Source organism: Phyllopteryx taeniolatus, chromosome 7 (genome assembly GCF_024500385.1).
Source record: "Phyllopteryx taeniolatus isolate TA_2022b chromosome 7, UOR_Ptae_1.2, whole genome shotgun sequence".
Taxonomy (NCBI): Eukaryota; Metazoa; Chordata; class Actinopteri; order Syngnathiformes; family Syngnathidae; genus Phyllopteryx; species Phyllopteryx taeniolatus.
Window position 1 is genome coordinate 17,221,073 of NC_084508.1, and position 13,175 is coordinate 17,234,247.

General features: G+C 39.1%; 1 protein-coding gene across 4 annotated transcripts in view; it reads left to right on the plus strand.

Annotated features, from left to right (window-relative positions):
- The first annotated feature begins 691 nt into the window (after positions 1 to 691).
- The window catches only part of rabgap1l (RAB GTPase activating protein 1-like), a 111,356-nt gene continuing 98,872 nt past the window's right edge, over positions 692 to 13,175 (plus strand). For 3 of the 4 annotated variants that reach the window (XM_061779016.1, XM_061779020.1, XM_061779019.1), the window contains exons 1-5: positions 692 to 821; positions 5,593 to 5,807; positions 7,329 to 7,500; positions 8,069 to 8,282; positions 10,337 to 10,511. In XM_061779016.1, the coding sequence (XP_061635000.1) occupies positions 5,670 to 5,807; positions 7,329 to 7,500; positions 8,069 to 8,282; positions 10,337 to 10,511 (699 nt within the window). In that variant the 5' untranslated portion in view covers positions 692 to 821; positions 5,593 to 5,669. Of the gene's footprint in view, positions 822 to 872; positions 1,350 to 5,592; positions 5,808 to 7,328; positions 7,501 to 8,068; positions 8,283 to 10,336; positions 10,512 to 13,175 lie in introns of those variants that run through there. The other variant, XM_061779018.1, reaches the window with a different exon arrangement.

Sequence of the window (13,175 nt, forward strand, 5' to 3'; positions counted from 1 at the left end):
GAATACGTATGTATACAGTAGAAATATGTGAACAAGGTACACAGTACCCGGAGAAAACCCACGCAGGCACGGGGAGAACATGCAAACTCCACACAGGCGGGGTCGGGGATTGAACCCCGGTCCTCAAAACTGTGAGGCAGACGCTCTAACCAGTCGGTCAACGTACCACCTTATTTATTTATAATTTTTTTTATTATTCTGATGTTTATTATTACATTGGACGACTGGTTAGCACATCCGCCTCACAGTACAAATCCGGCCTTGCCTGTGTAGAGTGTGGATGTTCTCCCCGTGCCTGCGTGGGTTTTCTCCGGGCACTCCAGTTTCTTCCCATATCCCAAAAACATGCATGGTAGGTTGATTGAACTCTAAATTGCCCGTATGTGTGAATGTGAGTGCGAATGGTTGTTTGTTTCTATGTGCCCTGCGATTAGCCGGTTCAGTGTGTACCCCGCCTTCCGCCCGAAGATAACTGGGATAGGCTCCAGCAGCCCGCGACCCTAGTGAGGGTACGCAGTAAAGAAAATGGATGGATGGATGGATGAATATTAATAAGAGAATGTACTATTTTTTGACTAATAAAATAATTTATTTTGCATGTTTTAAATTTTACATAATTTTTTTTTTATCTCAACTTGCCGCCAACTTGATAACTGAAGGAGTGCGCATGCGTGGCAGCACTTGCGCGCCACACAACCGGAAAGCGTGCAATTGAAGCATCGAGTGATGCATCCTGTTTGGTGATACGATCTTCGCTGAATATAGACGATCTTCGCTGAACTCTTGACAGCAAGCAGCCAACTCCTCATCGCTTCAAGCAAGTAAGTTGACAGCTTGTTTATAAACAAATGTGCTCATTTCAGTGAGTCTGTGACGTGTCGACACATTAGACATTTTGAATTCTTTTTTATCTGCATTTTTTCCCCCCCCTCATCGAGGACGGTTTGGGTGTTGTGTGTTGTCGCCCCTCCAAATAAGGAGCCAATGTTTTGGACTTCGAGCTGGTTGGCTTTAGCTTCGACGTTAGCTTGGTCGTAAGCTAGCATCTCTTATAGCCTGGCACTGGTTGGAACTTCCTGATTAGCTTGCCTGCAACTCACCTGTCCTGACATATCATGTAGCTGCACATCTGCATAGCTTCAGCTTTTAAAAGCATCCGACACTCCCGTGTTGAGGAAAATGTATAATAGATAAGTGAGCTTGACGCTCGCTAATTTTGCATTGCCTGTATTGTTGCCTTGCGGACCCCGATCTTATGTTTGAGCTGTACTGAATGCACTTTATTTCCGAGTTTAGTTACATTTTCTAATTGTGCTGCTGCTGTTGCTGATGCAAGAAGTTCGGTCAAGGTGAGCAGACAAAAAGATAACACAATAGCTGGGATAACACAATACTGGTTAATTTGGCAGAGACCTTTGTTCTAAATTAGAAATTTAGAACAAAATTTATAACTGCATGTAATACACGTCTCCTTCATCAGATGAGGCTAAGCTAACTGGTGAAGGAATTGAGTTTATTTTACAATTACGTTTTATTCAAATGCACAACTTGTTAAAATTGTAAAATCACATTGATGACAATACTAGGTCACACTTTAAAATGATGAAAAAAAATTGACACGGGCTTTTCCTGACTTAAATTCATCTTATTTGCTTACCTGCGCGGTATCTGCTTGGGTTTGTTGTATTGTATGTGGTTTTGCTTCAGTTCCCAATACAGCTTGTCACAACAATGTTTTCCATTTACTGTATGTTGCTAGTCTTCTGTAAACAGAGAAGGCATACACTCACCAGAGATGTATATTAAAAAAAATCTGCCTTTACAAAGCCAATATGAACTCTTTAGATTGTCACTGTCAAGAGGATTACTAATGGATTTTGCCAAGAAGCTAAATGTCTGCTGTTTGTTTGTTAGTCAGCAGGGTTTTACAGAAATACTTTGTAACCAATGTCCACAAAACACACGGGTACAAGAAGAATCCATTACATCTGGTTACAGGTCTTGATGAATGAGGTGATTTATTAACAGTTTCGAGAAATATTTTAACATTCTAAACTATCATAGCTCACATCTCATAAGTGCAAAAATATGTTTACCTTTACAAATATTGTGTTGGTGTCGAGGTTGCCCTGCTACAACTAGTCGAGGGTGTAACTGCCTCTTGCCCAAAGTCAGTTGAGACAGGTTCCAGCTCACGTGAGACCCTGACCAGTAAATGCAGTAAAAAAAAAATGAATGTAAGGAGAGCTGTTGCAGATATTCCTCATAAGGTTCGTTGATTGATAAACAACACTTAATTCATCCATCCATTTTGTGTCGGGCTTGTCCTCTTTACTGTCACTGGTAATATGGAGCATTTCCCAGCTGACTTTGGGCGAGAAGCCCGCACCCTCTCGCTCAAAGTCAGCTGTGATGGCCTCCAGTTCACCTGTGACCTTAATGAGGACAAGCGCTATAGAAAATGGATTGATGAATTTGTCAAGTTTCTCTATCAGGTGTCCAGGCCTAGGAACTTCACTGTTGGGGTTGTAACTGTTTATGTACTGGTTATTATTTGTCAGAAAGCAACTGTATAATACAGCCTGCAGACATGCACCCCCTCTCTGAAGCAATGCAGCTTGTAAGTTCAGTGTGTTTTGCTGTTGTGTAGCTGCCTGACTTCAAATCACGTCCTACTATTCAGTGTTTCCACTTCGAGTAAGTGGTGTTTGGTTTGCATTGTTGCCAACTGTTGCTGCAATAGCAGACTAAGGCTCGTAATGACCGGGTGCTAATTTAGACACTTTTCCATCAAGAAGTTTAGTTTAGGGCCATTCAGTTCAGCGCAGCTTGCGTATCCAATGCACAGTGTGTAGGAAGGATGATGGCTGCATTAGCTTCGAAAGTAGTGTCATCATCATAATTACCACTGTGTCACAGTGACAACTTCGAATGAATTTAAAGGTCCCGTATTTTGGCTATTTAGACATTCATAGAGTGACTCTCTGACATGGACTTAATATAAAAGTTTCAATTTCATTTAAACAAAAAAAACACCTTGGTTTTGTCATACAAGTGTCCAAAAAAGGCCCCTCTGACAGCTACTGACCCAGTGTTGTGTCCACTTTGTTCATATTTGCCTAAAACCGCCCCCTTTCGTCTGATTGGTTGGGTCTGTGTAGAAGACCCACTTGTGATAGTAGACGTGTTTGTTATGTTAACAACGCTGGCTCAGGAGTGGAGAGGTAGGCGGAGATCTTCACGAGTGATGTAGATAAGCTCGAGAAATTCGAATGACCTGATTTCAGGTCTCTTGGCAGAAAAATATCTGAAACTCAGAAATGTGTGAGTGAGTTTAATTCATATTTCACATTTACTGAGACACCATCCCAAATACTAGAAAAAGAAAAAAAAGTTGGTTTGGCAAATTGTCCCCTTTAACAAAGAGGATCACGACAATGTAAACCGAGGAGTAGATCTGGCATTTCATGTTTTTGTTTTTAATTCTTGGCATGTGCTAAACATTGGTATGGATCAGTAAGTTTGGATTTTGTTTGTTTTGTTTTTAATTCTTGGCGTGTGCTAAACATTGGTATGGATCAGTAATTTTGGATACACTTTGAAATTTGTGACAATGGAAACAAACAATAAGTCAGCAATTATGCACTGCATTAAAATTTAATCGAACTTTACTGCTCACTGGAAATGGGGCGATTGCTATTAATCAATTACAGACACACAGGAGGACATTGTTGTACTGCACTTGTATATTTGTTTATATATGTGGAAACAATAAATGCAGCTATTATACAAGCAGGGTCACATTATGACATTCTGAGTGTGCTTTATATTGGTGCTAAGTACGTGAAGTGTGACATATTTGTATATGTCAGCTAGTACATGTTAGCTAGTTGCCTGGAACAGGACAGAAAGGAGACTGAAGAGAACTTTAAAACTTTTCCCTACATTTGCTGTTGCTGTGTGTTTCTGATCTGGGTTGTTTCTCCATGCCAGTTCCTACAGTAAGTGACCCATTATTTGCCTGGGTTGTTCATGCTACTTGCCATAATTGAATAAGTGTGATTGGAGCACATGATCCGGTTGCTCTCCTTGTTTCTTTGTGAATGTATTATTATCAGTCGTCATGGTGTGTGTAAATGAAATCATGCGTCTGGAATGAATGAAAGCATCCTTTTATGTTTCTTCTCATCCACATTTAATCTGCATTAATATGACAATCTATATTAATGCAGATTAAATGTGCAACAATGAATCGACAACTAATGGATTATCAAATCAATTGACAACTATTTGGATAATCGATTAATCGTTGAGAGAACTTGTTTAGCTTAAAATTGTCCAAATCCTCTCATTTGAGCCTCTCAACTGTAAATATTTTTTTATTTCTACAGTCCTCCATGAAAGCAGCGTGATTATCTTTTGTGCTTCATCAAAATACGACATTTTCAAACATCTACTTAGGAAAAAAATTGGCAACATTTTTACCCATTTTGTGACATGTTACAGAACAAACCAGTAACTGAATCATAATCAATTTATGCTTGTGCATTTTCTGCTCTGTCAACTTGAAATGTCATGTTTTTGAATAAAGAGATCCATCCATTTTCTGAGCCGCTTCTCCTCACTAGGGTCGCGGGTGTGCTGGAGCCTATCCCAGCTATCATAGGGCAGGAGGCGGGGTACACCCTGAACTGGTTGCCAGCCAATCGCAGGGCACATATAAACAAACAACCATTCGCAATCACATTCACACCTACGGGCAATTTAGTGTCGTCAATTAACCTACCGAGCATTTTTTTGGGATGTGGGAGGAAACCGGAGTGCCCGGAGAAAACCCACGCAGGCACGGTGACATGAATAAAGAGATGAAAATTATAATGTAATTCTCTGATTCATGATCAAAACAATTGACAGATTAATTGATTAAAATAATTGTGTATTACAGCCCAATGCAGATTTCAGCAAATTTCCACAAAGCGTGTAGTAGTAGTAAGGCTGCTGCTTGGTTAGGTCATCTTTTCTACTTATCTCATTAAGATTGTCACATTATATTGATTATAGCTCAGGCAGCACTAATAACCGGCCTAATCTGGGTAAAGATTTCAGAAAATACGATTGAACAAACACAGCAACAAAAAGTAATTGTTTTTTCCCCCCAATAGAAATGTAGCCAATCTGTTCCAAAGCAATAGGGGTGTATATTACATTGTAGCAAAGTTCATGATAATGTGTTATTACAATATTTTGCCCACAGTATTCATCATATCGCTCCACACATTTAATCAATACACATGAAGAAACAAAAAAACTGCGCAACATCTGTCTCAATGAAGAAGCAAAAACAAAACGAAACAGAAAAGTCTTCTTTATCCAACAATTATGCATATGATATGAGCCAACATAATTTTTTTTCATGTTTCTGCTTTTATACTATAACTTGCGGTTTTAAGTTGGTTGTGTAGGTTTTCTACATCTAACTTTTATACAATTTAATTTGAGTAGTGTCACTCCCATAGACCCATAAAGAAGTTAGAAAGGCTTTAACTGTCCAAATGTAATGTAAGTTGTAACACAAGCTTATTTTGTGTCCAGAACTGGCTGAACGAGGGAGGGAAGGGGAGAGATCCAACAGAAGTCTCCCCTGCACTTCCTGAGAAGAAGAGTCAATCATGGATGACAGCTCCTCTCTGCGCAAAGTCAGCAGTTCCACAGAGTCTGTGGCCACCGTCACCAGCGAGGAGTTTGTCCTGGTCCAGCCCGGTGCTACTGGGTCACCACAAGGCACTGAGGGCAAACCGAGGCTTAAGGTCAGAAACACATCTCAGAAGACAGACAGATATCATATGTAATTAAAGCTATAATATGCAAATTATGTCACCCCTAGGTTGGAGTTTACTATTAAGAGGTCCGGAAAATGGTTGGATGGCTATGTAAAACACAAAAAAACATTGGAGAAATTGTATGTGAAATCATGGCTAAACAATAATGAATTGTTTTTAAAAAATAAAATAAAATGCGGACCTGATAAAAAGTAGTCATGCATTATGGAAATTGTCTGAAATGCTAATCTCCAACCAAAACATCATGCCAATTGCAAAATATGTTTCTGTAGTTGCAACAACAACAATGCATTTACATAAATAAAAATAATTATGCAAACTTTATATGAAATTCACATTTTAAAAAACAGAAGTAGTATTATTAGGATTTCCCTATGGTGCATAACGTTTTGAGATATGAAAAAATGCTATGATTGTTTTTGCTTCTTATTTTTTTCCGAACAATACAACAGGCACTGTGCGGGTAGCTGATTTTAGGACCCAAGCCAGTGGTCGCAAGCTGTTAAAAAAATAGGTGTTGACTCAAAGTTTAAAAGAAAAGACGGATATTTTGAAGGTATTTCATTTCAGCTACTGTTGAGTATATGCCACAAGACTTGTATAGCTAAGTAGAAATACATTTATATTATTAAATTAATAAAACTCGTGACACGTAAGGCAAGATTTATGTGCTCCCGGAGCTTCTCAACCTTACTAACGTACAACAAAACGTATAACTTTACAAGTAGTGTTTTATGTGAGAAGCAGATAGCATGAGATCCATGTCGGGCTTGTAAGATTGCTCTTCACACTTTGCTTTGTCTGGTAATTTAACCAAAGACGTTTTACGTCTGTTTAATGTAAACATCTACTGCTACTTTCTTCTCTAGGCTGTTAAGCTATAGCAAGATGGTTCAACAACCCCTAACTGTCAGGCCATTGTAACCAGCCTGAAGAAAGAAATCTCTGGAAAAATGCTTGATAATAACAATGGCAAATTGAGGAAAGTCATGATAGTGAATGTAAACCTTCATTAACAACACACTTCAATGTGAAGTAATAAATAAATAACATATTACACTTTGTCATATAGTAAAAAATACATTATATTTTTCATAAATATTTCCCAGACTTAAAAAAAAAAAAATTAAATTGAACTGAAAACTTCAAAAGTCTGTTTTCAGTGACCTATATGAGTGAGTAAATGTAGATCCATCTATTTGGTATACGGTTTGTCCTCATTAGTCATGGGGGAACTAGAGCCTATTCGAACCGGGCTAGAGGTAGGGATCTTATGGGTAGATGAAGGGCTAAAACCAAGCCAATGCAAAGAAAAATATACTTCATAAAAAACAGCCGCATTCATGTTGACATGGCCATAGTATACAGTACATAGTATAAATTATTCACACATTTCAGGAAGCTTCCTGCTCTTCTTCATGGTGTTTTACCGTCATCTTTTCTCTTTACCCTCCCCTTCACTGTTCATGCTCTCTTTTCGTCCTCCAGATGTCTCTGAATGGTAGTGAGCAGCTAGAGAAAGCCATGGAGGAAGTGCTGGATGATGATGATGATGACGACGATGACGATGACGATGACGTGAAGGTGGAGAAGAGCAGTGTGGAAAAGATGGAGAAGCACAGCAACCCAGAAGTCCAAGCCCTGGAGCTCCAACCACCAGGTATTGTTAAGCTGCAGTCATCCAGTAGTTTGTTTAATGGCCTTCAGGATTTCAGACAGACAAACAATAGTATTTGTTTGAATTTTCCCCAAGTAATCAGATTATTTACACCACTAGCACTGGTGCTTCCACATTGCTGAGTGGACTGAGAGGAAATAGTTAGTGTAGTGTGAAATAAAAGCCAGTCAGCAGTGGAAGTTCTTCTCCTGTGCTCATTGTTCTGCTTCCTGTTTGTGAAGCAAGAAAATTCCAGGTCATTTTAAATTCCTAACATCCTGTGCCATTCTGTCACCTTTTTTCATCTTTACATTTTTGCCCATTTGGACTAACGTCATTAACGCTCTCTCTTCATTAATGCACAAGTGTTTTGTTGAGATTCAAACCCTGAACAGTAGCTTCTAGTTGCCATAATAGTGTGGTGGCATACTGGCCCCATAGTAGCCATTTGTGAATTGAACTCTCATTTGGCAATTGGGATGAGTGCGGGCTGAATAAACTGACACCAGACATGTCAGTAAAAACAAATCAAATGAAATTCAAATTCCTTTCATTTCATGTCTGCCAACAGAGGTATCATCGCCCTGTCCAGCACCGGCTAGCCCCACCATCCAAGAGGAGGACAGTGTGCAGTTCAACAAGCTGTCGTACCTGGGCTGCACTTGGGTCAAAGCCCCTCGTAATGAAGCTGAAGCACAGAGGGCAATGGCTACCTTGCGGGCTGAGAGTGCCATCCCGATCCCCATTACTTTACATGTACCCTGTGGACCAGAAGGCTCTGTGAGGTAAGCCATTTTGTGAAAGAAAAAAGAAAATCAAGACAGCAGCAGGATTACGATCCAAAGCACATCAGCAAGTCAACTTCTGAATGTCTTAAAAAATGAAATAAAGGTTTTGGCGTGACCTCGTCAAAGTCCATACTTGTGTCTGTTTGAAATGCATTGGCATTGAAAACCATCCATTTTTGCTGAATTCAAACAGTTCTGCAAGGAAGAAAGGGCCAAAATATCTCCACAGAGATGTGAAAGACTCATTGCCAGTAACAGGAAACGCTTGACTTCGGTTGTTGCTGCTGAGGGTGGCCCAACCAGTTATTAGGTTTAGGGGGCCATTACTATTTCACACAGGGCAAGGGCCAGGGCCAGGGCCATGAGAGAGCAGCTGTGGCTCAGTTGGTAGAGCGGGTCATCCAGTTACCAAAGCCCTGCCGGTTCGAATCCTGGCTCCAACTGTCTGTATGTCAAAGTGTGTGAATATGTGTGTAAATTTGAGGCTTTGTAAAGTGCTTTGGGCACTGTGATGGTGTAGATCATAGGTATCAAAATCGAGGCCCGGGGGCCAGATGCGGCCCGCCACATCATTTTATGTGGCCCACGAAAGCAAATCATGCTAGTCAATTTCTGTGGTTTTTGCTCAAATCTGTACCCAAATTCCAAATTGTCATAATAATAAACAAGAATGTTGAGAGATTGCATTTTTCTGTGACCAAACCCTTCTTCTACAGTAACTTAAACAATACTTGAACAAACTATTATCCTTGTCTTCTGATTTCAAAACTAGTTATCCCTCAATTTGTTGTGTAATGGTAATAATATGTTTTGGTGATGATTAAACCTTTATATGGTTTCACTGTTCTAACGGCCCTCTGAGGGAAATCATAACTACAATGCAGCCCGAGACAAATAGTTTGACACCCGTGGTGTAGATAAAGCACTATATTAGTGCAATCCATTTACCAGCTGTTGACCTTGGGAACTCCCTGCACAATTTATTTTTGTTAGAACTTAAAAGTCAGATAAGTTAAAGAGTAACATTTCTTTATATTTAAATTGTGGATTTTTAAAATGTATTTATTTATTTTTTACTGTAGAAAACTTTATGGGGGCTATTTATTTGGTTAACTTCATTTAACGTTATAAAGCATGCTGCACTTTCCGTTAGAATTTTAAAAGAAAAATGTCTGTCTACGATTAATTAAAAAAAAAAAAAATAACTTTCAACATGTTGCAAATTTTAATAGCTTTTTAATGAAAATATGCATAAGAAGGCATTTAAGGAAAGTGTTGGAGTTTGTATTATTAAAAATTTTGATGCCAATATTTTGAATGAATATCCGCTCCAAATATCCGTTATCGGCCTTGACTAATAATAATCGGTATTAGTATCGGCCCTGGAAAAAAAACATTTGTAACAAGTAGAAAAGAACCATTCATCCTGCCGCCTCTAATTTTGTATGCGCCTCCTCGTCACCACAGTAACCGCAGTCATGGTTACATACAGTGGAGCTGGTCTTCACCTGCCTTTTAGATGCGGTATTTAAAGACGCAAAATTAGCCATCGCAATTAGTCTCAGGTTTTCTCATTGTGTATGCTATATTGATCATGTTTGTATCTACACTTCACAGCACTTGCTAAAGGAACTGCGCCTGTTTGCTCATTTGGCAGACGAAATCCTTGGTGCACCCAGTTAGTAGATCAGCTTCCACATCTGTTTGCATGAGGCGTGAGCAATCAAGTTTGTGCATGTTTTTGCACATGCAAACTTTAGTCATTCAACTCTTAGAGACTCCAGCCTAACATACGCCTTGTCACTTTTTTAAATTTGACTATTCAAAGTGAACTTTTTTTTTACACATTTGTATGCAAGAATGTTGTAAAGTAAAATGCATAAAGCTTATCTGTGACGCGACTCAGATTTTTATTTTTTATTTTTTTAAATCCAAACAAATTGGTTGTAGAACTCTGGGAACGAACTTTTCAACTTTAGTTCTACTATCCTTGCATTATTTCACTCCATTAAGTCTTCTGTGTAAATGATTCTTATAATACATTTCTGCAGGGTTGTGGACCAGTCATCGGGTACAGAGATTTGTTCCTTCCCAATTTACAAGGTCTTGTTTTGTGCTCGTGGACGTGACGATTCTGTGGAAAGTGACTGCTTTTGCTTTACTGAGAGTTATCGGAGTTCTGAAGACTTCCAAATTCACGTCTTCTCCTGCCATATCAAAGAAGCGGTAAGCTTGAATTATACACACTGTAGCTAAGCACTGTTTTTATCACTTCATGGAACATACAACCTTCATGCAAAGGTTTGCTCTGCGTGACAGCTGCATTCGTTTTGGCAACAAACCCGTTTACAGTAGTCCTAGCTGTAAGAGAGGTCACTCACTACATGACAACAAGCTGATTTTAAATAAAAAACTGTGAACATGTTCCTTAACCATTCATATGATTAAGCTTAAAATCTATAGTGAACAATTAGTATTGTTATTACAGATGCCCCTGCCATAGCAAGTTTTAACAAATTCACAAAGTAGCCAAATAAGGACTTGTGAAGTTTTAGTCCTACAGCAGGTAGACTGATGAGACACCAGATGGCACTCTTGTCTTCTCCTTTGCTTTTTCATTCATTCATTCATTCATCTTCCATACCGCCTATCCTTCATTTTCATTTTGCTACTGTAATTTGTATGTTACTGATATTGAGTGATAGTTGGGTAGAGTAGCCAAATATTGCGCTCAAGTAAGAATACTGTTACTTTAGAATTTTATGACTCAAGTAAAATTTAAAAAGCAGCCCTCCAAATAATTACTCGAGTAAGAGTAAGAAAATACTCAGTGAAAAAAAAACTACTCAAATACTAACTAGTAACTTCTGATTTATTTATTTTTTTTAAATCAGAGCATGAACATCAAATAAAATAAAAATAACTAAAAATATGAACGATATTCAGAATTCAGATATTACTGAACAATATCACTTAATGTAAAACAATAAATAAAATAAAATGTGTAAAATAAATTAAGGCAAATTCAGCTCCAAGAAATGGTCTTATACTGCATTGTTCCCATTTGTTAAACAGCACAAATACAGTGTGTACGGAAAGTATTCAGACCCCCTTAAATTGTTCACTCTTTGTTATATTACAGCCATTATCTAAAATCCTAAAAGTTCATTTTTTCCCTCATTAATGTACACACAGCACCCCATATTGACAGAAAAAGAAATGTCATTATTGAGATTTTTGCAGATTTATTAAAAAAGAAAAACTGAAATATCACATCCATAAGTATTCTTTCCCTTTGCTGTGACACTCATATTTAACTCTTTGCTATTCATTTCTTCTGATCATCCTTGATATGGTTCTACACCTTCACTGGAGTCCAGCTGTGTTTGATTGTACTGATTGGACTTGATTAGGAAAGCCACATACCTGCCTATATAAGACCTTACAACTCACAGTGCATGTCAGAGCAAATTAGAATCATGAGCTCAAAGGAACTGCCTGAAGAGCTCAGAGATAGAATTGTGGCAAGGCACAGATCTGGCCAAGGTTACCAAAACATTTCTGCTGCACTTAAGGTTCCTAGGCACAGTGGCCTCCATAATCCTTAAATGGAAGACGTTTGGAATGACCAGAACCCTTCCTATAGCTGGCCGTCTGGCCAAACTGAGCAATTGGGGAAGAAGAGCCTTGGTGAGAGAGGTAAAGAAGAACCCGAAAATCACTGTGGCTGAGCTCCAGAGATGCAGTCGGAAGATGGGAGAAAGTTCTAGAAAGTCAACCATCACTGCAGGCCTCCACCAGTCTGGGCTTTATGGCAGAGTGGTCCGACGGAAGCCTCTCCTAAGTGCAAGACACATGAAAGCCCGCATGGAGTTTGCTAAAAAAACACCTGAAGGACTCCAAGATGGTGAGAAATAAGATTCTCTTTTCTGATGAGACCAAGATAAAACTTTTGGGCTTTAATGCTAAGCGGTATGTTGTGGAGAAAACCAGGCACTGCTCATCAGCTGTCCAATACAGTCCCAACAGTGAAGCATGGTGGTGGTGCAGTGGGGGTGTTTTTCAGCTGCAGGCACAGAACGACTGGTTGCAATGGAAGGAAAGATGAATGCGGCCAAGTACAGGGATATCTTGGACAAAAACCTTCTCCAGAGTGCTCAGGACCTCAGACTGGGCCGAAGGTTCACCTTCCAACAAGACAATGACCCTAAGCACACAGTTAAAATAACAAAGGAGTGGCTTCAGAACAACTCCGTGACTGTTCTTGAATGGCCCAGCCAGAGCCCTGACTTAAACCCAATTGAACATCTCTGGAGAGACCTGAAAATGGCTGTCCACCAGTGTTCGCCATCCAACCTGACAGAACTGGAGAGGATCTGCAAGGAGGAATGGCAGAGAATCCCCAAATGCAGGTGTGAAAAACATTTTGCATCATTCCCAAAAAGACTCATGGGTGTATTATCTCAAAAGGGTGTTTCTACTAAATACTGAGCAAAGGGTCTGAATACTTATGGCTGTGTGATATTTCAGTTATTGTTTTTTAATAAATCTGCAAACATTTCAACAATTCCGTTTTTTTCTGTCAATATGGGGTGTTGTGTGTACATTGAGGGAAAAAAATTAACTTAAATGATTTTAGCAAATGGCTGCAATATAACTGAAAAATGTAAGGGGGTCTGAATACTTTCCGTACCCACTGTGCTGATGCGGAAGTCGAAAACGAAAGTTTAAAAATACATTACGCGTGCAATGCTTGATAAATGAAAGTAAAGAGTGGCATGTAGGTCATTGTAAAAGTACCGTTTCTTCACAACACAACACTCAAGTAAAATTAAAAAGTGTGATGCATTAAAACTACTCCAACAAGTACAATTTATCCAAAATGTTACT